General features: G+C 35.5%; 1 protein-coding gene across 5 annotated transcripts in view; it reads left to right on the forward strand.

Annotated features, from left to right (window-relative positions):
• Window positions 1-949: 949 nt before the first annotated feature.
• Window positions 950-26,467, forward strand: part of LOC306844817 (potassium voltage-gated channel subfamily KQT member 2-like) — a gene marked incomplete at both ends in the record, with an annotated part of 41,194 nt that continues 15,676 nt past the window's right edge. For all 5 annotated transcript variants that reach the window (XM_079377201.1, XM_079377203.1, XM_079377200.1 and 2 more), the window contains 8 exons: window positions 950-1,242; window positions 16,796-16,886; window positions 16,964-17,090; window positions 17,770-17,945; window positions 22,064-22,189; window positions 23,366-23,476; window positions 24,686-24,781; window positions 25,452-25,546. In XM_079377201.1, coding sequence (XP_079233327.1) covers window positions 950-1,242; window positions 16,796-16,886; window positions 16,964-17,090; window positions 17,770-17,945; window positions 22,064-22,189; window positions 23,366-23,476; window positions 24,686-24,781; window positions 25,452-25,546 — 1,115 coding nt within the window. The remainder of the gene's footprint in view (window positions 1,243-16,795; window positions 16,887-16,963; window positions 17,091-17,769; window positions 17,946-22,063; window positions 22,190-23,365; window positions 23,477-24,685; window positions 24,782-25,451; window positions 25,547-26,467) is intronic.

The raw sequence follows: 26,467 nt of genomic DNA on the forward strand, positions 1-26,467 counted from the left end.
GAATGTCTTCCCTGCCTGTGCTCCTCATAACCTAGTTGGATATTAAAGACTCTAATTATGAATTCTCTGTTTCCTCGTTCCTTGCTCCAAGTTCCCTAAGAGAGTGTGACACAGAGAGGGCATTTATCCAAATCAAGCATCAATTATGGCTATAAGGTCAGTGTACAATGCTTGCCTTTGAAACCCCCGAACAGTCCATGCAATATAAGTGCAAATTTAAAAAATAAAAGCATTGCCTATCTGCTGTAAAATAATAAATGCTAAATGAATTAATAAAAGGTTTTGGAACCAAGCAGGGGTGACTAAAACCAGCTAATTAAACAATTACATGCAATTATTGAAAGGGCATTCATTTATCTATAAATCTGGATTCAGAACAAAACCAAAAATCGATAATGGCTATAAGGTCGTGTATATGCTTGCTTTTGAAACCCAAACAAGTCATGCAATAAAAATGCAAATTAAAAAAAAAAAAAAAAAAAAAAAGTTGCTTACCTCCTGGGGGAAAAATAAAATCTTTTAGTTCAGCCTAATCCGGTCATGCTAGTCCAAAGGCTGTTTTTAGAGGGGTTTGAGATAAAGCAGGGGCGACCAGCTAATTACACGTCATAGGCAATTACAGATAGGTAATTTATCTATTAACAAAAATCGATATGATATAAAATGCTCGCCATGGAAACCCAAACAGGACTAATTACATTCGCAACACCAAAACTAGTTCTCCGGGCAGAGGCAAACTTGTGTAGAGAGTGAGTGAGAGGGAGGGAGGGTGTGTGTGTGTGTGAGAGCGAGAGAGAGAGAGTGTGTGAGTGAGGTAGGCTGCAGATCGTTCCTCGGTATTGGCTTCTCGTTCCTCAGCGCCGCGCAGTGATGCTCGCACCTGGCGAAGGGCGGAAGAACCGCAGCATCAGCACCAGCGGATCTCCATGACGACAGCAGCATCTCCAGCATGGTGCAGAAATCCCGCAACGGCGGCGTGTATCCCGCGCCGCAGGCCGAGAAGAAGCTGAAGGTGGGCTTCGTGGGGTTGGAGGCTGGCGCCACGGAATCGAGCCGAGACGGCGCGCTGTTGATCGCGGGCGCGGAGGCGACGAAGCGCGGCAGCATTTTGAGCAAACAGCGCTCCAGCATCTCCGGGAAGAGGCCGCCGAAACGCAACGCGTTCTACCGACGCCTGCAGAATTTCCTCTACAATGTTCTGGAGAGACCTCGAGGATGGGCGTTCATCTACCACGCTTACGTGTGAGTATCCGCTGGCCATCAAAACAAAGAGCTTCTGGAGGCTCACTGCCTGGCATCATCTCGCTTTTGTTCGCGCACTTGATGAGATGTTTACAGAGTGGCGATAGACGAAGGGCTGCTTTCTGTTTCGCATTTGTATCAATCGAACAAAGAGATCCTTGGTGTTTCTTTAATATGAATAGTTCAGATTAGAGCCAGACCTGCCCAAAGAACCCTTTCATTAACATCGTCTCGTGTTCCTTAAGCCCTTCACGTTTACAGCGTGGCAGGATTGTTCTAGTGATAGAACATGATGTGACTTTTCCTCTGTTTATTCTGTTACTCTTAAAATGCTTTGTTTAAATGAAGATCTGCCCAGGAACGTTTCTTATACTGCAGCGAATCGCTCCGTTAGGGACTTGTTCCTTATGGTAAAGGGTTGTAGCATGACAGTGAACTGTTATCTGCTGCATTTCTGTTGTGCATGTCATGCATTTTACAGAAGTTATCATAATAGAAGATGGTGCAATTCCTTCCGATTGCTAGTCATGTCATTCTAAGAAGATTAAAGCAATAGTACACTCTTAAAATTAAAGGTGCCTCATGATGCCATAGAAGAACCATAGAAGAACATCTGAAGAACCTTTCTGTTTCACAAAAGGTTCTTTGTGGCGAAAGATGGAAAAGCGCTTCATGTTTAACAAATTGAGTGGCAGGATTGACGTAACAGCAGATGATGTGGCCATTCTTTTGCTAGTTTATTATATCACTCTAAAAAAAAATTTATATTAATAGTTGGATTCAGAATCTTTTTTTCTTTTTTTGTCATATTACAGGTGTTTTAGCAATGGTGCATTTTTTAGCAACTTTCTGGTTGCTTATTACATCATGCAAAGAAGATTCTTTAATAATTTTTAACAGTATTAATAGTTCATTTTAGACCAGATCTGCCCAAAGAACCCTTTCATGATCATTGTCTTCTGTTTCTTGTGGAAAAGTGTTTCATGTTTATCCTGTTTACAATTGATCTAGTGTAGAAGATAATGTGACGTTTCTTCAGATAGTTTAATATATCACTCTGAATAAGCCTTGTTTATATGAATAGCCACCCAAAGTAATTGCAATGAATCATTCTGTTTGGGACTGTATGTTTTGGGATGGTACACAACAATGAACTGTTATCTGATGCATTTCATGCATTTGACAGAAGTTATTTCCTAGAAGATGGTGCCGTTCCTTCTGGTTGCTTATTATGTCATTCTAAGAAGATTAAAGCTTTTTTAATGGTATTAATTGTTCAGTTTAGAGCCAGATCTGCCCAGAGACCCCTTTCACGATCATTGTGTTGAGGCTTAATGTTCTTTTGGCTTCTATTCCTTGTGGAAAAGCATTTACATGTTTGTCATCCTTATAGAGTGGCAGGATTGATCTGCTGTATTAATAGAAGATGATGTGTAATTTCTTCTGCTAGATTATTGTATGACTCTTAAAGGGTTGTCAAAAGCTTTATTTATGTGAATAGTTGGCATTAAGACTCATATATGTGTAAATAACCTTTTTGTACTGAAATGAATTATTGTGTTTGTGGCTGAATGTCCTTTAGGCTCTTGTTCTTCTGGATGAACACTTGTTGTGCATTTCATGCATTTGACTGATTTGTACTTGTTTTAGCGATAGAAGATGGTGCATTTTTCTTCTAGTTGCTCATTATATCTATCTGAGAAGATTCTTTAAACTTTTAATGGTATTAATATTTCAGTTTAGTATCCAGGTGAAATGAATCTTCACAACCAAAGTGAAGCTGTCGTCTTCCGTGCTTCTGTTTTGCATCTAACGCAGTTACGGATGTTTAACGGGAGATTGTTTTATCAACAGAACATGATTCTGTGTGAACTCGTAATCCAAAGGTTGCGGGTTCGATTCTCGGGCCGGCAGGGATTGTAGGTGGGGGGAGTGAATGTCCAGCGCTCTCTCCACCCTCAATACCACGACTGAGGTGCCCTTGAGCAAGGCACCGAACCCCCAACTGCTCCCCGGGCGCCGCAGCATAAATGCTGCCCACTGCTCCGGGTGTGTGTTCACTGCTGTGTGTGTGTGTGTTCACTGCTGTGTGTGTGTGTGTGTGTGTGTGTGTGTTCACTGCTGTGTGTGTGTGTGTGTGTGTGTGTGTGTTCACTGCTGTGTGTGTGTTCACGGTGTGTGTGTGTGCACGTTGGATGGGTTAAATGCAGAGCACGAATTCCGAGTATGGGTCACCAAACTTGGCTGTATGTCACTTCACTTTTTGGTATTTCATTATATTACTCTGAAAGCTTGTTTAGTTATTATTTACCCAGACAATATTTTCAGGCTCAGATTTCATGCTCACAATGTGTTGGGATTGAAGGTTCTTGTTACAAGCTGAAGAAATCCAATCGAATGTCATTTAGAGGCGCATTTCAAGCTTGTAAGAGATTTAGTTTCACATTCCCTTGTTTTTGCTTATCCAGAGCTCACGTCAACCTGCGTTGTTTCTCATTCTCTCCACATCCAGATCTGGATCTTTTGTAACTCGCACTGTATTATTAACCCGTGATCAACATCGGGAACAATCAGAGCGAAACACTGAAGGCAGAATGAAAAACAAATGTCTGCAATCACCGAAACATGCTGTAAAAACAGTGTTTAATCAAGAACTGAAACAGAAAATTCAGCATATGGTCAGTTTGCATGCATTAAATTACCATTACAATCATATACTGTGGCATTACTTTGTGAATCTGAGTCAGGTACACTCTTAAAAATAAAGGTGCTTGAAAGGTTCTTCACAGCGATGCCATAGAAGAACCATTTTTGGTTCCACAACGAATCATTCAGTCAAAGAACCATCTCTTAAGAACCTTCTTTAGCCACAAAGAAGCTTTTGTGAAACAGAAAGGTTCTTCAGATGTTAAAGGTTCTTTATGAAACCATTTAGCCAAAAAAGGTTCTTCTATGGCATTTATTTTTAAGAGTGTATGTACCATTATCAAAGTTTAATGATGTATTTACAGCATGTTTGGTGATATCAGCTGCAGATGTAGCTGTGCTCACCAGCGACCCTGTTTTGAAGCGTACAGCGATACCAGTGTGTGTATCTTCACAGCATTACCCTCCGACCGCGTCTAATCTCACTCAATTAAGTGTTATTCAGCGGCTCATTGAAGGCAATGGGGAAGTCGTGGCCTAATGGTTAGAGAGTCGGACTCGTAATCCAAAGGTTGTGGGTTTGAGTCTCGGGCCGGCAGGGATTGTAGGTGGGGGGAGTGAATGTACAGCACTCTCTCCACCCTCAATACCACGACTGAGGTGCCCTTGAGCAAGCCACCAAACCCCCAACTGCTCCCCGGGCGCCGCAGCATAAATGCTGCCCACTGCTCCGGGTGTGTGTTCACGGTGTGTGTGTGTTCACTGCTGTGTGTGTGTGTGTGTGTTCACTGCTGTGTGTGTGTGTGTTCACTGCTGTGTGTGTGTGTTCACTGCTGTGTGTGTGTGTGTGTGTGTGTGTGTGTGCACGTTGGATGGGTTAAATGCAGAGCACGAATTCCGAGCATGGGTCACCATACTTGGCAGTATGTCACTTCACTTCACTTCACTTCACTTCACTTCAATGTGAGGCGCTGGTTTCAGCACTGCGGCATGTGAACAGCTCCCGTGAATCTCACACCAGTCCTGAGACACAGATGCATGAGCAGGAACAGCATTTTCACTCACTTCACATATAAAACTCTGATACTAGGTCATTAGATACAAAAAGAATGGAAAGAAAGATCACTTATAGTTAAAGAATGATGCACAATAATCAAACAATCTTGCTATATTATTACCACAAATTGGATTCAGTCTTTTTATCAACTAGTTTTCTTTCAATTAGCACGTTTTTTATTCCAGTTTGGAATAGATTGATCGTAGGCCTCATCGATCTGATCTCATGCACCTCAGTTTTTGAGTGATTATTTACAGAAATTATACACAAATAATGCTTTTTTCACTGAGGCGTAACTCGCCAGTGTTTATAACAATACTCATCCGTTTGGTGAATTTTGGAAATTTATGTTTTTTTTTTTTGTTGTTGTTTTTTTATGTTAACATTTTTGTGATTTTTGAACATCTCAACCAGCCCAAAACAGCAACATTGACTCTTAATTGTGTTCTTAATTCTCTTGATTAATGGTGAAATGATTAATAAATGAATAGTACATATTAAACTTATATTAATTTTATTTTCTTATTATTCAGGACTGTAATATAATCACAGTATTTAGTTACCTGACGTCATATTACCTTTTTGCCATCTGTTTTTATTATCTTTGTCTTCACAGCTGAAAATTATAAATTTTTCCCCCATTTCTCCATATATGCAGCTTTTTTTCCTTCCTATCTGATGTAGCCTACTTGTTTCTCTTTATCTGGTTTAATTTTATCATAATTATATTTAATTAAACAATGCACTCATTAGTCAATGTTATCATGAATCCTGAGCATCTGGATTATATCTGGTCAAATTAGCAGCTGTGTGGGTGTAGATACAGGATTAGTTTCTCCATGCTTCCTCCAAAGCTTTCTTTCCATGCCATAGTCGTCTTAGTCTCACTAAAATCTATTCAGCTGCTTTGGGACATTATGTGTAAGAAGGCTGTACTTAATGCGATATTTTAAGCTAGAAACACATTGTATGTGTTGATTTGGTAGTCTGTAGTCAATAATAAGGTATTTTAGAAACTATTTTAGCTGCAGATGTGTCTGAACTGCAGTGTCATGAAGGAGTATGAAACATATTGGCAGAAAACTGTGGAGTAACAAGCTCAAGTCAGCAAAAACTGCTAATCGTAGTAGACAGTTTGGAAACCAGAGAGGATGAGTTAAATAAATAAATGACTCAAAACTGTGCTGACACGATGTTTTAGAGGTGCTGATGTTCACCAAATAACAAACACAAACATGTGCAATTGAAGCTGTTACATACTAGAAAAAATAAATAAATAAAATTGAAATTTCTGGTAAAAAATAAATAAATAGTAGCCGTGGTTGCCAGAAGTTTAAGATGAAAAATATGATAGCTACATTTTAAGTGTTGCAGGTTGAACATAAATTTACAATAAAAAATGTATATTGCATTAACTGACAGTAAAAAAAAATGTATATTGCATTAACTGAAATAGTTAATATAAATTATTATAATGCGCTTTGTACCTTTTATAAGTGACTTATTTAAGCTACCTTAAAAACACAGATGATAAAGAGAAAACCACTTGATGAATTAAAGTTCATTACAAGTAGCTTTCCCACATGCTTAATTAAATACTAATATAGAAGGTGCATATAACACCATTAAATAATGCAGTAAAATTAAAACATAAAATGTAACATAAACCTAATGTACATAACTGATGAGATAAAAATAAGAAGAAACTGTAATTCCAGTGAAAAACAATCAATTGTATGAAGTCACGAAGTGGATTATGTCAATTTTATAGTTTTTCACCTTATAAATATTTTATTGTAAAATTCCCATTAGATTTATTACAGTTTTTCACTGTATGGAAACTTTAACCAGTTATTAGGTTTTTACTGCAGTGTTTTTATAATATTTTTAACATTAAAATTACAGTCATTTTATACAGTGTATAGTTTTCCAGTTCTTCCAGTTTTAGCCTTCACTAACATTTGTGAAAAAAATATGAAATTTTATGCAGTTTTCATTTACTCACCAAAAGGAGATAAAGCTATATTATGAGAGTGAGTGTTTGTTGAGAGTAAGCTCTGTGTTGCTGACGTGATGAATTTGGTCATCGTCTCGCTGTGAGAACAGACATATATGACACACACGTCTCTCATGTGACAACATTGTGCTGTAAAACTCATGTCTTCTGTGGCCTTTTGGTCGCTGCTGTCTTTCTGCAACCAGCGTCAGCACTTTTCTGATTAATACCCATCAGGGCCAGGTAAACTGTGTGTTTTTGTGTGTGTGTGTGTGTGTGTGAGGTCTCAGCTCAGGTGTGAATCATGCACCACCATTTAAGTTTGCTGTGAAAAAAGCAGCATGGTTTTAGGCCGACAGAGACGCATCCGGGCAATCGGCCCTGCACCAGATGAACACAGTAAAGCGTCTGATTCATGAGGCGCTCCGGCCAGTTTATATGGAGCTGTTAGTGTGCCACAACATTACAGTGATGAAGAAGAAGCACCTCATAAACATGCACTTTCTGATGAGCTGAAGCACTGATTTATAGTAACCAAAGAATCAGTTCAAGCTTTTAGTCCAGGTCTTCTGATGTTAATAGATTTGTGTGATGAACAGACCCAAATGTAATCATTATTCATTGATAATCAACTATGAGCTTTTTTGTTTCACTCTTTCCATTTTCTTTGCATCAGAACAGCTTTTTTTTTCTTTTTTTTTTCTTTTCTTTTTTTGCAGTTTAGGTGTCATAACCTTGTGCGTTTGTTCATTTGTAGAAAAGCTTGAAATTCGCCAAAATGATTTGGAATAATTAAGATTTTTTTTTAATCTTTAAATCTAAGTTTTTTAAAGAAGTCTCTTCTGATCCCCAAAGCTGCATTTATATATAAATATACATCATCATTATATAATATTCAGCATCATTACTTCAGTCTTCAGTGTCACATGATCTTCAGAAATCATTCTAATATGCTGCTCAGGAAACATTTCTGATTATTATCAATGTTGAAAACAGTTGTGCTATCCAATCGTTTTGTGGAAACCATGATACATTTTATTTTTCAGAATTCTTTGATGAATAGAAAGTTCAAAAGAACAGCATTTATTTGAAATAGAAATCATTTGTAACATTATCAGTGTCTTTACTTTTGAGCAATTTAATGCATTCTTGATGAATAAACGTATTGATTTTTTTTTTACAAAAATCTCCAAACCCCATATTTGTATTAGTGTAACTGTTTTCAACATTGATAATAATCAGAAATGTTTCTTGAGCAGTAAATCAGTATATTATAATGATTTCTGAAGGATCATGTGACACTGAAGACTGCAGTAATGATGCTGAAAATACAGCTGCAGATCACAGAAATACATTACAGTTTAACATATATTCACAAAGAAAACAGCTGTTTTAAACTTGAATAATATTTCACAATTTTTGATGTATTTTGATCAAATAAATGCAGATCTGCTGAGCAGAAGAGACTTATTTCAAAAAACAAATTTAATCATTTCAAAATCCGTCTGGTAGTGTAACATTTAGAGGGGAACTCATCTCTTTGTAGTAAAAGGAAAATGTCAGTCTGGCCGCAGGTTGTGGGACATTTAAAGTGATTTAGAGGACTGTGTCTTCATGCAGAACTCAGTGTTACTCCGTCTGTCAGTCAGGGAAGTAAAGCTCAGTTTTGTGGGTCAAAGAACAATCGTCCTGTAAGAGGAAAAAACATCCCATAACTGCATTAATGAAGGCCTTTCGCTTTCTGCAGAGTAAAAGGATGCTGTTTCAGTTTTGTGGGTTGAATTGCACCATCTGAAAGCTGCTATTTCAGTCACACAACAGCCTGAGATGAAGTCAATATGAAAAGATGTGTGCATTTTGCAACCCATTTTCCCTTTGTAAAATTACATATTTTTGACTAAAGCTGGATATTCACTGAGATGAAAGTGTATTTTATCCATCAGGAACTGACTGGACTGGTAAAATTGATGTTTTTTGTCAGAATGAGTCAGATCTTGATTGTTCTTGAGCAAACACTGATCTTTGGTTTTGTTTTGTAGCTTTGAGGTGTTTGACAAGCTGTAAGCAATGCATTTCATCATGAGTGTGTGTGTGTGTGTGTGACTGTGGTAAAACAGTAGTTGTGTATTGGTTCTCTCTCTCTCTTTCTGTTGGGTGTGTCCCATCCTGAACACTCGTCCTCTTCACTGGTGTGTCCATCTCTCTCTCTCTCTGTGAAAGAAAGAGTTTTGACAGATCGGTCAACCGAGAAACCCTCAGGACCTTCAGCCTCCAGATACAGTTTTATAGTCTTACTGAACACACACACACACACACACACACACACACTCACACACACACTCCATCTGATGATCACTAAAAAAGAAATACTCACTCTCATGTCCAAATCCATCTTCCGTGGAACACAGAAGTAGATGGTTTCATGCAATTAAAAAGCATGGTGAAAAACAAATATTACAAAATATCTTAAAAGTTGTCCATATGACTTGATAACATCAGGCTTGCATGCTAAAATGCATTTGTTCTTCAAAACTGATCCTTTTGTGCTCAGTAAATGTTGGTTTGTAGGTGTACTGTCACTTTAAGACAGCGGCATGCAGATGAGTGTGTCACATGCTTCTCTAACCACCTTCACACTTCAGAAAGGACTGTTGTAATGAGTGCTGTCATGTGCTATTAGAGTGTTCTCAATCACTGTCTCACACACACACACTGGTTCATTTCCAGAGAGCCGTGTGTGTGTGTGTGTGTGTGTGTGTGTGTGTGAGGGTCACGAGTAGGTGGAAATGCACCTGTGACGCCAGCGATTGCTCATAGTGCTCGTGTTCTTGTTAAAAGCGTTTAGATCTTGCTGCTGATACCACACTATAATGCTGTCTGTTTATTATGCAGGTAGAACAGAAGAGGTCACATCATCATTTTTAGCATGTTACTTACAATGTAATTTGAAGTTTCTTGCATCAGAAATAGACATAATTTAGTTTTATATCAGTTTTCCACCCTCTCTCTGTTCATATCAGACTGAAATGATCCAGTTTTTTAACATTGTAAGCTGGAAACATGACAATGTTGGTAAAATTTTTTCCATCTTTTACAATCAATGTTGAAAATATCTGATTCATATTGTTATGGGCACTGTGATGCACTGCCATTCAAAAGTGTGGGGTAAGATTAAAAAAAAGGAAATTAATATGTTTATTCATCAAAGATACATTAAATTGATCAAAAGTGACAGTAAAAACATTCAAAATTTAACAAAATATTTCTCTTTCCAATAAATGCTTTTCTTAAAATGTATCACAATTCCCAAAAAATATGAAGCAGCTCAACAGTTTTCAACATTGATAATAATCAGAAATGTTTGTTGAGCAGTAAATCAGTATATTAGAATGATTTCTGAAGATCATGTGACACTGAAGACTGGAGTAATGATGCTGAAAATACAGCTGCGCATCACAGAAAATTATATTTTAACAGATATTCGTATAGAAAACAGCTGTTTTAAATTTTTTAATTTTGTACTGTATTTTTGATCAAATAAAGTGAGGATCTTTCCTACATGTTTGATATCAGTAAGTTGTTTTTGAGGAGTTTAGTGTTGGTTTTCAGTTCTGAAAGCTGCAGTATGCTTTCATAGTGCAGTGAACTCATCTATTTCACCAGTGCAAGGCAAATTAGATTTTGCATTATACGAGTTTTTAACTCATTAAGTTTTAACTCCTAAGAAGTCCAAAGTGCTGATCTGTGAGTGAATATTGCTGCTGGTCTTCCCCGGTCTTCTGTTTGAAGTCGTCACATCACATGTTCATGATGAGTAAAGCACTGAAGGAAACACGTCGAGTTTGAGCAGCAAGAGTCTTTAAATCACATTATTACTCTTGTTTCTCTTGTTTCTGAGATCTTGATGGATCTGCTCCACTCAGCTGTGTTTCAGCGTCTTCAGTAAACCGTTGAGGTTTATATTTGAGGATTTGATTATATTCACAGGTCTTCAGAGGGTTGTGAGGAGCGGTAGCGTCTCGTTATGAGCAGCACGTCATTAGTCTCATAGCAGCTGTAATTACTGTAATCAGGTGAGCAGAAGCTCCGGGAGCATCAGGCCTGCGACTCCAGAATCAAACAGTAAATTAGAAAAGAAACATTAACGAAGGAGGTTTAATGAGCGTGCTAATGTACATGTGTGTGCGTGCGTGCGTGCGCGTGAGTGTGTGTGTGTGTGTGTGCATGTGTATGTGTGTGTGCGTGTGTGTGTGGTAGCATTTCTGAGTTCAGAGCAACTGAAATGCTTCAAATTACAAATCAGTTCCTGAATTTGAATTGATGTAGCAAATGGGATATAGAACTGTAATATGAATTTGAATTAAATGAACAGTGTGTGTCACTAATATTGTTTGGAGTGTAATGTGATTTTCTCTGAGTCTGAGCTTGTGTTGTGGTGTGGTAATTGACCGCTGTAGTCATTGGGGTGTGTCTGAAACTGACCTTAATGTCTGTGAAGCTCTTGACTGTAATATCCTCATGAATGCTTTCTCTTACTGATTTCATTATTTCAAGCTTTCATTGTTTCATTCTCATTAATCTATCCATCCATCATTCTATCATTGCATGTGCCATATAAACATTTAAAGCTTTGTAAAGCTTTTTAGACTGATGAACTTTGCTTTTCTAGTTAAATTGTTTTGATTTCCTTTGTATTTAATTCCACTTCCTTATATTCAAATTTAAATTCTGCATCATGTTTCAAATTCAGGGACTGGTTTGACATTTAAACCGGTTCAGATAGACTGAAGTCAGAAATGCTGGATTCTTTTTTTGGAAATTATTAAAGATTACTAAGACTTAAGTTTAAAAATCTCCCATTACATTTGCATGATGTGTTGTGATAAGTCATGCATTTTTTTTGCACTGAAAGCAATGTGTGTGTCTTCTTAAGTTTTCTTAAAGACTACTTTGATGCCTTGTTTTCCAGTTAAAATCTAAATTTCAATAATTTTTCAATAAATTTACTTGAGATGCAACAATCCATGAGATATTAAGTCTTTTCAGATGATGCATCTTTAATATGTATGTTTTGTTTTACTTCACTGCAGTGTTATTTTAGTATCATCAAGATTTTTATTCATATTTTCAACTAGTTTGTTTTTCAAAAGTCCAGTGTTGCTGTCACATCATATGTTGTGTTTTGGATGATGATATACAAGTCTTTACTGTCTTAACCAGGTAAATCAGAACGATCATGTAAACCAAATCTCATGTGTATTCGCTAGACTGGCTCTAACCAGCATAAACCACTCATGGAAATCCATGTTTTGTGTGAATGCACACATTAAACTCACTGAACGTCAAGATCCTGAACCTGAAGACCTGTTTTTCCCACTGGAGATCTGCTTGTGTCCCGTATGGGGAAAGATTCCCGTCCCTCATGTTCTCAGCAGGAGGAGAGAGACGGCTCTTCTCCGTATCGACGTGGGTGTTATGTTCGGGGTCGATAATCTATAATTAGAGCTGTAGTCTTGTCATCTAATCCACTGGACAGAGGCTGTTTGCCGGGCCGGAGAGACATGACTTCTGGACGGACTGGACTCAGTAACACCAGCCGTACGACAGCAGAACCGCTTTGAAATCAAATGTTTGATAGATGCAGGACGTTACAGACATATGGTGTGTGTGAAGACAGAAGAGTGAAGGAGGGATTCGTGATAGAGGAGAGGTTTCTATTTAATCACTATCTGTGCATCTGAAAATTTCTCTAAACAATCTGTGAAAACTCAACACACAAAATTATGCTGATCATGCATTTGACAGAAAAATCATGGTAACACCTTGTTAGTTCAAGTGAATTCATTGTTAGTTAATTTGAAAATTTACTAATGCATTTTTAAAAATCTAATTTATAGTTAATGCACTTTGAATTTACCATGAACAATTGCATTTTTGTTAACATTGCTAATTATATTAACTAATGCATTAATGTTAACAAATGAGACCTTCTAAAGTGTTACCAAAATTGTAGAAAAATCGCTAAGATTATAGAGCAAATGGAGATTTCTGAGAAAATGACCCCAAAGATCTTTCAGTTCTCTCCCGCGGAGTAACAATGAAGCAAAAAGCCATGACAGAAAGGCCTTGTTTTACATTGATTTTATCAGGTTTAATGTGTGCTGTCAGGCATGACATGAAGCTGGGTTATTAATAACTAGAAAATGTGTGATGTGGATGTTGTAGGCATTGCTATGTGTTGCTAAGATGATCTGGGTGGTTGCTAGGTCACTGCAAGGTAGTTCTGTGTGACTATAAGCAGTGTTGGGGGTAACGCATTACAAGTAACGCGAGTTACGCAATAATATTACTTTTTTCAATAACTAGTAAAGCAACGCATTACTTTTTAATTTACAAGAAAATATCTTTTCAAAAAAGTAAAGCCAGTTACTTTTTTCCCATTTATTGACTGACAGTGTGCTGTGTGAACATGTTACTGTAGTTCTAGACTAAATGTGAACGTGCATTAATTCATCCCACTAATGATTTAGTATTCATCAAAATGAATTAAAACAGTGAAATGCAATCTCAGAATATGATGCAAAACTGCAATAATTAAATATGTTAAACAACACAAATGTATCTAATCCTATTTTATTAACCGATGTCTTTGCTGCTGACCTTTGATGATCCAGTTCAACCATACTAATAAGCAAAAATGACTTTAGATAAACTAACATTTGTGCTTCATTGTTTTTTATTGCTGAAGAGTGTTAAACTTTCTTCTCCTGCGTTCTACGTTCAACAATACATTGTATGGCTCAAAATTATCCATTTTTCTTTTATGCCAAAAATCATTAGGATATTAAGATGATGTTCCATGAAGATATTTTGTAAATTTCCTACCGTAAATAAATCAAAACTTAATTTTTGATTAGTAATATGCATTGCTAAGAACTTCATTTGAAAGGCGATTTTCTCAATATTTAGATTTTTTTGCACCCTCAGATTCAATTATTTAGTTAATGCACATCTAACACCTACAGTAGTCGTCTTGGACAAACACCTTTGATATGATCCCTACACTGAAAAGTTTGCCTGGCAACAAAGACAGAGAAAAGAGATTTAATTCCCACACAAACACTCCGATTGGCCGTTCCGATGAATGTCCCAAAACCCTGTCTCTCGTCTTTTTCTCTATTGTGTTCCTCTGTATCTGCTTGCTTTTGCTTGTTCTTTTCATCTAATCACCAGCTAATTAATCCTCGTTAAACACAGAATAGTCCAAGCTCATGTTCCCCCTTGATATTCATTAGGAGAAAGTGCTGACAAAGATGTTTGTGAGAGTGAAAATAGAGGTAAAGAGGCAGAAAACCCCTCTGAAGTCGATGCGCTGTAGCTTTGCACACATGGCCAGCAGAGCGTTATAGTGCGTCCACGCGTACGTTAAGTCCAATTACACTTTACATGCCCGCTGGGAAGGATTACTGCGCCGTGTCCGTCCACAGACTCTTCACTCACTGAAATTATGTTGCTGTGAAAACAGAGAAATGAAGACGCAAGAGTATCATTTATCAGTGCAGTGACATCACTATCAATCACTGTTACTAAACCAGTGTGAATATTAGTTTTTACCTTTCCATGAACCTCTAACACGACCTCGCAGAGAAAATTAGATTCTTCTATTATCATGATGTTAAAGTAAAGTGAAGAAAAATGAGCCTGCACTAGAGAAAGATTTTCTGACCTAAATACTTATAATGCATGAAAATAATACATGCAAGTCAAATGAATCCTTTTGCTACAATATTTCTTTTTCCTTTTTTATTATATGTAATATAATTGTTTTATTATGTGTAATAAATATGTGTGTATATTTATTTAAATTATGTAAAACCTTAGAATACATACTGAGGGACATGGAATTGAAATATATAAATATTGTTTTATAATAAATATGAATATAATATTATGTATATACATATGTGTATATAATCTTTATATTATATTATTACATTACAGTATATTTGAACTAGTGCGGTCAAACAATTAATCGCATCCTAAATAAAAGGTTTTGTTTATATAATGTATGTGCATGTACTGTGTGTATTTATGTTTATATTCATATAATTTATATTATATATAAATATATTTAATTTATAAACATAACATATTTTTCTTAAATACTGTATATGCATGTGTGTGTGTATTTATATATACATAATATGCAGCCCTAATATGAACATATATATTATTCATTAAATTTGTATTATATATGTAATATAATGTGTTTAATATATTTAAATCATATTATTATTATTGTACATTTAGTATATTTTTTTTCGTAAAAAAACTCTCCTTTTCACCTGTGCATATATGAAATGTTTTTTGTTTTCTAATGAAATTGCAGTCTAATTTTGTCGTGTAGCTTGTGATGTAACTGCTTTCTCTAAAGGTTAGCAGTCAGTTTAGATTAGCTGTTATTTTTCTGTAGAGTAGTAGATAGCTGTGTTTTTTGACGCTGCATTAGATGATAATATAAAAACACATCACTCTGTAGAATTCACTGCCTGGGTCGGTGTGTTATGAGAATTGTATTGTTTGTGTCAATAAATAGTGTAATGTGGTCACGCGGAGGGCTAGCGTGTGTTTGCTCCAGCCTGATATCCTGCTATTCATATGTCTGCGGCTGAGCGCCGTTAGCAGCCAGCTCAGCACTTCCTGCAGGATCCTTATTGAGTTTGTCGAGGAACCGCAGCAGAGCTCACGCTGACTGAGAGATGGTGAGAAAAACTGTGTCAGCAATGCAATAACCCACTTTAATGTGGCATTTGAAGGCCAGATTACACCGATACACTTGCTTTTGGTCTCTATTTGCTGGATTGAAGACCTTAAAAGGTGCAACCTGATCAGCTTTAGATAAAGCAGTTCATTATCCCTTACCAAAAAGTAGTATACTTCAAGTTTATTTTATTAAGTATAAGTAAAGTTCAAATATATATTTTACTTTATGTAGTAAATATACAAATATCAGTGTACTGGCAGTATACTTGTAAGTGTACTATTTCAATACTCCTTGGGACTAAATTGGCCCACTTTCTAGTATATAAAAGTTACTTTTAAGTATACTTTAAGTATAACAGTAGTAAACTTTGAGTACACAAGTAGTTTACATCAAAGTTTTTAGCAACTACACTAAAAGTGAACTTATAGGTTTACTAATTAAATACTTGTAGTAGCATTTTTAGTACACTTTGAAGTATAATCTCAGTAAACTACTAGTTTAGTAGTTTTATATTGAAAGTATACTCATCATTTTTAAGTGAACTTTACATCATACTTTAAGTATACTACTATGTCCCTATTTAGGTATTAATTTGTATATATTTTCTTAAATGAATATCTGAACATACGAAACATCCAAAGAAAGAAAACAGAAACATTTTATTCTAGCTTCATGCATTATTTTTTAAACACTTGAATGTGGATAAGTTTCATGAATAAAAAATAAAGAAATAAACTAAATAAAAAGAAATAACCCCCTACCATATAACAATGAAAACACGGATTCTAGGAGCACAAGTATAGCTCCAATATTTTTCAGATTTTTTTCTATGTCAAGTATACTTAAATGTCATTTTAAGTATATTTCTGAGAAGTTCTATAAAGCACATAAAAAGTAGACTATACTTTCCTGTTTTTAGTTTAAAAGAAGTATACTAATAGCACACTTGAATAAACTTCTTTTTCGCAAGGGATGCCAATCAAATCAGGTCTATTTACTGTATTAATGCATGCATTTGGTTTTATTTTGCACATATCACATGCAAATGCAATGCACATCAGGTAAACGGGTTTTTCGCTTGTCATTTCAGTTTTTTGCTGGTTTTCTCCTGTCTGGTTCTGTCCGTGTTCTCCACCATCAAAGAATATGAGAAGAGCTCAGAAGATGCCCTGTACATCCTGGTATGTAATATCACAGAGGTATTGATTTAATATGTGTGCATTGATCTCATGCTAACATGACGTCTGTGTGTTTGTAGGAAATTGTAACCATAGTGGTTTTTGGAGTGGAATACATCGTAAGGATCTGGTCTGCAGGATGTTGCTGTCGATACAGAGGATGGAGGGGAAGATTAAAATTCGCCCGGAAACCTTTTTGTGTTATCGGTGAGGATTTCTGAATGCCTGCCAAGCTACACAGCAAAATGATTTATTACTGAAGATTACTGGAGTGCTGGAGTACTGGAGAAAATGCTATTTTAGTCTTTATACTTCAAAATTTCATGCACTTGCTGTTTCTTTTTATAATTTATTAAATTTACTATCAATTTCTGAGTGAAAATAGTAATTTTTTTATGCATTCTTTTTAATCATCAAGGATGCATTAAATTTCTCAAAAGTTACATTAAAGGCATGTGTAATGTTACAAAAGATTTCTATTTCAAATGAATACTGTTCTTTTTAACTTTCTATTCATAAAAGAATCCAGCAGCACAACTGTTGTCAACATTAATAATAACCAGAAATGTTAGCATATTAGAATGATTTCTGAAGATCATGTGACACTGAAGACTGGAGTAATGATGCTGAAAATTCAACTTTGACTCAGAAATAAATTAAATTTGACAATATGTTCACATAGAAAACAGCTATTTTAAATTGTAATAATATTTCACAATTTTTTACTATACCTCTTTTATTGTACCTCTATCTACACAGAGATAAAACGCACGCCTGTATGCATGAAGCCACTTTCTAAATGCATGTCAATTTGCATATTTTCTGTCACATTAATATATTATATGCTAGTATATTTAGTTTGGTCAGTTGCTGTTGTATTCCTCAGACATCATGGTGCTGATCGCCTCGATCTCGGTTCTGGCCGCTGGAACGCAGGGGAATGTGTTCGCCACCTCTGCCATCAGGAGTCTCCGGTTCCTCCAGATTCTCCGGATGATCCGCATGGATCGGCGCGGGGGAACCTGGAAGCTCTTGGGATCTGTGGTCTACGCTCACAGCAAGGTAACCGAAGATGATAAACACTCCTGAAACTGTTCAGTAACCAGTAACACTTCCAATATGCTCCTGTAAATCTCATCCCACATTCTGGCATTCACAATATTCACTGTGGGACTTTCATAAGAGATAAAGGTCTATTGGCTCGAGATAAAGCAATTCATTACGCTCATCAAGTCAACTCTATTTACTTAATTAATACATGCATCTGGTCTTATTTTGCATGCATCATTAGACGTAAATGCAGTTCATGGTAACATCAGTATCAGTCAAAATGAAATCAGTGTTAACTTTCTTAACTCAAGTTTATAATCTTATTGTGAATGGTTCATCAATGCACGTTGTTCCAATGGAATGCTAATTTTGAGTGTTACATTTGAATAGAAGTGTTACTTTTAAATTGGAATGTTACATTTGAATGCTACTTTTTGAATGGAAAGTCAACATGAAATCAATATTATCTTTCTTAATTCATGTTCCTAGTCTTATTGTGAAAGATTGATCAATGCATGCTGTTCCAAATTAATCTAAATTCAAAATGTAGCAAAGCATCACTTTCTTTTTCAGCTTCAATATCCTGTCTCATGCAAAAAAATATGTCAGATTATGGACATTTTTCAGTTGCAAATGTACATATTTTGAAGTCTTTTGGTGCCCTCAAACAATGCAGCTGAAGCATGAATCAACAATATACAAACTCAATTTCCAAACGGCAAAGTCCCATTTCAGTTGCCCTTAAGAAATATTGTGCACAGACCAAATATGATTTTGAGAGGTTTATTGTTGTTCTAGCTATTGAAGATTGAAACCACAGGATTCGTTCGGTCATGTGTCTTTTGTCAAGCCCAACATTTCCTGCTCGTGGTTGAAGTGGGTTTGAGAGGTCAGATGCTCTCATGGAACAGATCTAATGGCGTCGTTTTGGCTCGCCGTGGCTGTGTTGAGGAGAAGAGGAAAAGGCCAAAGTGGGGGCGATGCTTAATGAGACATCCTGATGAAGTGTCAGCTGGAGGTTTGCGATCGATAAGCCTTGGCAAGGCATAAACTCGTACTGTAAAGATGGAGAACTGACAGAAACAAGACAGACAGAATATTACATTTAATGCAAATTGCGTTGTAATCATTGGCTGTGCTTTGAATATTTAGTAAAAACGGGCAGTTAAAAGAACCTTTGGCTAATCTTCCAATTTCACATTTCTGAATGTTCCCTGAATGTTTACACAGCATCCAGTTTTTTTTTTTTTGCTTTTAAATTGGAGTTTAAATTTTGTGTTACTTTAAATGGGAATGTTACTTTTGAATGTTATCTGAACGTCCGAAACAAGTAAGTAGTAATGTTTCAAATATGCAATTAAAATGTTTTTGTGGTAATGTTTTGAGAACGTTATTAAAGATCAGGCTGGCCGGCTTCATAAACATAGTCAATATGTTAAGACTGACTCTGAGGAACTAGTCTGAGGAACTCGCATTTGTTCAAGTTGTTTGAGTTTTTCAGATTCAAACGAATCTGCGTTTCTATGTAACGGACTATAAAAAGTTACGTCCAGTCTTAAAGAAAAAAACTTGTGACTTGCTTGCAAGTGTCTAAGCATTTTAAGGAACCAGCCAAAGATAACTTTGAACAAACATCTGTTGACGTTATTGTAAAAGCATTTGTTCATAACTTCTGGCAGAATGTTCTGAGAACATTCCCTGTTCGCTGGGGCAATGACGAGGATGATGCTTCACCTAATAGAGCTCAATGCATTTGGGAACTGTAATGCAACTCAGTGTATTAAAAGTCCATAAAACACAAACATTTCTAGAAATAGTTTGCTTGCATCTCATGTACTGATGCTCCTCAGCGGTCGTTGCAGACAGAATCTATTTTAAGCTTCATTTTGCGTGATTCCTCAGCAGTTTTGTGCTCTGTGAAAACATACGGGGAACATCGTCTGTTGTCCTGGTGATGAAAACATATTTTCTCTAACAAACGGCTGCATTAAAGAAATTACATGTTCACAGCAAACATGCTGAAATATTACTGAGTTTTAAGGGAGTTGCAGTGTGATGTGAGGAAAGGAAAGCCTCTGTGAAATCATGCTGAGTATATTAATCGAAAGAGGAAAACAGGTTATTTATGTTGTGTTGTGAGAAAAATTAAGACTTGATGATATGAAATTCTCAAACAAATAAACTTATGCCACATTTACAACAAAATGAAGTTTGGGGTCATTGAGGGTTTTTTGAAAGGATACACTAAATTGATCAAAAGTGACAGTAAAGACATTTATAATGTAACAAAATATTTCTGTTTCAAATAAATGCTGTTCTTTTGAACTTTCTATTCATTAAAGAATTAAATTAAATGCATCATGGTTTCCACTAAAATATTGTGCAGCACAACTGTTTCAACATTGATGATAATCAGAAATGTTTCTTGAGCAGCAAATCAGCATATAATTATGATTTCTGAAGATCATGTGACACTGAAGACTGGAGTAATGATGCTGAAAATACAGCTTTGATCACAGAAATAAATTACAGTTTAACAGATATTCACAAAGAAAGCTGTTTTACACTGTAATAATATTTCAGAATATTACTGTTTTTGACTTTTTTTTTAATGCAGCATTGGTGACTTTGTTCAAAAATCATGCCAACTCCTCACTGTTTGCTAATTTCTCTCATTCACAGACTAAAATTAGTTTTTGTTATTATGACATCAACTCTTTCAGATGTTCCTGCTGCTAAACAAAGTGAACCACGCTCCTTCCTCTCTAGATGGTCAGTTCCTGGCCAGATTAATCAGCAGAGTGGATCAGACTGCAGTCAAGAGTCTTGTCATTCATTCATTCAGGTTCCATCATGAGTTTAGTCTCAGGCGACGTCTCTCTCTCTCAAGGGCAAGAAAGTGGGGGATGCGCTGACGGTGCAGTTTTCAGTCTAAAATGAGTCGCAGTGGCATAACGTTCCAGCGTCTGTGTTTGAGCGGTGTCCCATTTCTTAGCATCCACAGGAAGGTGCATTTGCAAGAGCGAAGAAACACAGATGCTGACAGAGCAAGAACTCTGAAGTTATTTATCTCTGGCTTGTTTTAGGAGTTTGCTAGTGATGGGATGTTCACTGAATGGGATTGTGGCAGCGGGGATTCATATCAGCGTTATGATTGCTACTAACTAAACTAAATCTATTTTTGTTAATTTAAGATAAAAATATAATTATTAGATGAGGAATTTATTTGAATTTTCGTTTAGTTTAAGTTCAAGCACTAAAATTGCTAACTGTAAACAAAATAAATAAAAGCTAAAACTGAACTAAAACTGACATAAAAATAAATTAAACCTAAATAGTAATATAAAAAACAAAAAGTAATAAAAAAAAGACACGAGCACATAACAATTTTTAAAAATGTAATTACAATTAGTAAAAACTGAAAGAATAAACATAAAAGCGAATCTAAAGTATTAATAAAACTATAATAGTTAATAAAACTGGTTCTGGTTCACAGGAGATACTATTATAATTTTTATTAATATTTTGAATTATTTTATATTTACTCTTTTCATTTTGATTTGAGTTAAGGTGTTGGTAATTTTTATTTTATTTTTTTAAGTATGTCGATATAGTTTTCATTTTTTTTTTTTTTTTGAGTAAATCAGGATTATCTAAATGGAAATAAAAAAATGTTGCCTTTGCAACTAGCTGAAAAAAAAAAAAAATCACGTTTATTTTATTTCATTTCAGTTAAAGTTTATTTTATTTCAAGTAAAAAAAAAAAATTATAAAAAAATTGTTTTATGGATTTAGTGACTATAATAATCCTGCATCATACCGGTGTTATTTAAGTGTAGCTTTTATTCATTTTATTTCAGTTTTATATGTAGTTAAATTAAAAAATTTAAGTTTTTATGATTTTAGTTTTAATTAGCTATTATAACCCACAAAAGTGCATCACACTTAATATTAAAATAATCAGAAGTGGCATTTGCAAAACCAGTAGTTTAGCATAATTAATATTATGCAGCTACACTATATGCCACTTTAGTGCATCATCATCATCATTCATGGGTTGTTGACTTATAAACTTGCAACAAACATCAGAGAAGACACTTATTGATATTTATTGATGGTGTGTTTAACAGGAACTGATCACCGCCTGGTACATTGGCTTCCTGTGTCTGATCCTGGCCTCGTTCCTGGTGTATCTCGCTGAGAAGGAGGACAACGAGATGTTTGAGACCTACGCCGATGCGCTCTGGTGGGGTCTGGTAAGCCCTTCGTATTAACAAACGTGCTTGAAGTAATGTGGCGTGTCCACAATCTCTCAGAATGCGATCTGAGATCGATATGATTTCATGAGCAGATTGCATTCGAAGATGTGTTTCATTCACTACTTCATTCAACCACATTTCTGGACTGATGAACACCATTTGTTTTCTTGCACTGGACGTTCTGTAAGTGTTCTGGTGTAGAAGCGCTTCTGCATCGCTGGGTTTCATATTTAAGCTTTATTACAGAGTTAATCAGCACTCAGGGTAGATTCTGGATCAGAGTCAGAGGCTCCTCTCTGGCGTGATTCCTCTGGGAATAAACTCAAGGACATCAGATAGAGCTGAAGTTTGCACACAGGACTAGAAGACAAGCGCGTCTGTGAGGAGTATTAATTATGCAGTGATGTTTATCGCTCGTTAAGTTTGATGAGATGATATTTCAGAAAGATCACAGAGGAATCATGTGTGGACTGAGTTCGTGCTTTTGCATAATTTAGAGACAGTTTTAATATTTATTTTTCTGATTTGATTCTTGTGTGAGCAGTTGTATGTAAATCATCATCTGCCCTTTTATAAAAGGATTTCTATTATGTGTTACTTTATTTTGACTGACTGATTAATTGATCAAGCCCTTTGAATGTTAATAAAAGGGTAAATCGTTATAAATAAACATTAGAGTTAATCAGTTAATCTATTCTATTAGTTTCATTAAGATATTTTTTACATTGGGACATTATTTTTGTTATATTTTAATTTCATATTTACTAACACATTGTCAAGTATTTATGTATGAATACATGATGAGAATCTAATGGGAATCATCATGCATGTATATGTATTCTTAAATAATACTCAATTAGTTTTTAGTCCTAATCTTAAAACCAACTGGTCTGAAAATATGCATTTTGTTTTTATTAGACTTAGATTACATTAGATTCAACTTTATTGTCATAGTGCAGAGTACAAATACAGGGCCAATGAAATGCAGTTAGCATCTAACTAATATATATATTTGTTGTTGTTGTTTTTTTTTTTGGTGTGAAATGTGACCCATTTAAAATAATTGTATTGAGGCACCTCAGACAGCAGCCAATAACTGAATTACTGAGCAGGATCTGACCTGATTTCACGGCTAACTGAAAACTGACAGTGGTTTCCCTCAATGTCCCACAGATCACTCTGACCACCATCGGCTACGGCGATAAATATCCCATAACCTGGAACGGACGTCTCCTCGCGGCGACCTTCACCCTGATCGGCGTGTCTTTCTTCGCTCTGCCTGCGGTGAGTTTCCGGGGATTCGAGAGGAAATGAACAGATAGATTCGAGCAGGCTTTTAATTGAGTGGAGAGAGCAGACGCTGAATTAGATCACTGCAGTTTATTACAATCCCACTGGATGCTTAATGTGCTTTTCTTCATGGCAGTTGTGCTTTAATGTAAATGCATCTATGAATTTGATTTATTGGAACCGTAGTTTAAAATTATTATTATAAAGGCGTTCATGTATATTATAATGCATTATATGTTTTCATAAATACTTTTAACCAAATTCAAAATTCATCTATACATCTTCAATTGTTACATCTATAATTTATGGAAGTCTGTTTCTGCAACAGAATTAGTTTTTTTTTTTAAAGGTGATTGCGACGTTTTCTCATAATTCTGATATTTGCAAGATATAAACTCAAAATTATTGCTTTTTTTCCTGCAATTAAATCTCACAATTCAAAATAAAATAAGTAAAATTAAAAAAAAATTAAAAAGTAATTGCAAGTTTTTATTTTGCCATTCTAAATAAAATACAAATTAAATATATTATTTTATTTAATAATAATAAATAAATAAATTTTAAAAATAATATAAAATTAAAACGGTAATAAGTATTTTTATTTTACAATTCAGACACTCAGTTCTGAGAAAAAAAAATGTATTAGGCAAAAATGAGCTTTCATAGAAATTTGTAATTTATAATGAATTTTAATGAAATAAATGTTCTAAAAGTGTAACAGTTAATAGATAAGTATTATAAATGTGATTGCAGTTATTCATGAGATCTTACAGTGGATGGGTGCATTACAAAGAATAAGCAATGCATTAAAAATACTTTTATAATGAATAATATATATAAATGTAAAGTGTTACAAAAATTATCTAGGGTTGTATATCCTCCCAAGTCCGAAAAGATCATGCAATGAAACTAAGATGAAAAACTCTGAAATCCTTAGATATTTTGACAGCAGAAACTCAAATATTCAAGTAATAACAACAAATATTGAGAGAGAAGGTGGAATGATTAGACTGTTTCTTGATCAACTTTATAACTAGAGCTCAGGGAAAGAAAGAACCCAATAAAAGAGCAGTTTATCAGAAGATATGACCCCTTTAATGTCGTGACACGCCATTATAGTGCAGAATAAGAGACGACACGGCTCAGTTTCTGGAAGAACTAGGTCCAATCATCATTAACAAAGTTTCTTTTCACACTCCGCAGGGGATTCTGGGTTCTGGGTTTGCCTTGAAAGTTCAGGAACAGCATCGGCAGAAACATTTCGAGAAGCGCAGAAATCCAGCTGCCGGCCTAATTCAGGTACAACACGCCTCACCTCAATGTCCCAGATACACAGTGTCATCGACACCGGTTAAAACACTGAATCTGTTGAACAAGTGAGAAACGGAGAGCTCTGAAACGGTCTGATAGCCTCAAATAATCAAATGTATCACGGTTTCCACAACAATATTGAGCAGCACAACTGTGTTCAACATTGATAATAATCAGAAATATTTATTGAGCAGTAAATCAGTATATTAGAATGATTTCTGAAGATCATGTGACACTGAAGACTGGAGAAATTATGCTGAAAATTCAGCTTTGATCACAGAAATAAATTACAGTTTAACACATATTCACATAGAAAACAGTTATCTTAAATTGTAATAATATTTCACAATTTTACAGTTTTGATTGTATTTTTGATCAAATAAATACTACCTTGGAGAGCAAAAAACATAAAATCTTCCAAAAACATAAAAATCTATCTGATCTCATACTGAGCCTGTCTTTGGTGATTTTTTTAAAAGTAATATCAGCAAACCTCCCTAAACAAACCAAACTATCAGTCTGTGTTATTAAATGTACAGCTCACGTGTCATTATTTCCTCACCCTCATGCTTTTTCAAACTTGCATGAATTTAGATTTTTAGGTGAATTATCTAATGCATGTTATATTTTAATATGACTGTTTAATGTCATCTCTCAGGCTGCCTGGAGGTTTTACGCCACAAACCTGAATCGCACGGATCTCTTTTCGACGTGGGACTATTACGAGAGGACCGTATCCGTGCCCATGTACAGGTATATGTACTTCTACACACATACCCCTCTCTCTCTATCCCAGCATCCTCTGGGTGTCAGATGAGATCTCCTCAGACGTCTCTGCATCGATCGGCTCACTGACCTTTGAGGCTGTTTTTGTGCAGGTTGTGAAGGTCAACAGTGCTGGCCACACACTCCCTCCCTTCATACCTATGGCATGCTTTATGCATCACACTTTGATTTCAAATGTCGAATCAGCAGGGGATGCATGTGATGTTGCATGTCATATGTAATGTGTTGCATCAGCTGCTTTTGAGTTATAAGAGAGAGTATATGAACATCAAAGCTTTAGAATCACGTGTTTATGATGTGCTTCGTGCAATAAAACACACCACCACTGTTATTGATGAACGTGTAGCATCTATTGCACTGAATGCATTGGAGTTTAAGAAACAAAGACTGTTCAATTAAAATATTTTTTTGAAAAAAAAAATACTTTTATTCATCATGGATGCATTAAATTGACCAAAAGTGACATTTATAATGTTATAATTTTTTTTTTAAGTAAATGCTGTCCTTTTGAACTTTCTATTCATCAAAGAATCCATGGTTTCCATAAAAATATTCATCAGCACAGCTGTTTTTAAAATGTTTCTTGAGCAGCAAATCAGTATATTAGAATGATTTCTGAAGGATCATGTGACACTGAAGACTGGAGTAATGATGCTGAAAATTAATATTTATAATGATATAATATTTCACAATTTTTACTGTTTTTATTAAATTAATTCCGCCAAAAATTCAGAGCAAAAAATCTTTCAAAAACATAAAAGTCTTTCTGATCTCATACTCTACTGAGCCAAAAACTTATGTGCAAATCAATCTCTTATTTGTTTTTGTTTGTTAAGTCAGGCATTTCTATTATATTAGTGCTCATATTTCATGTTAGAACAAACAGTG

Source organism: Barbus barbus (genome assembly GCF_936440315.1).
Source record: "Barbus barbus genome assembly, chromosome: 25".
In the NCBI taxonomy this organism is placed as follows: domain Eukaryota; kingdom Metazoa; phylum Chordata; class Actinopteri; order Cypriniformes; family Cyprinidae; genus Barbus; species Barbus barbus.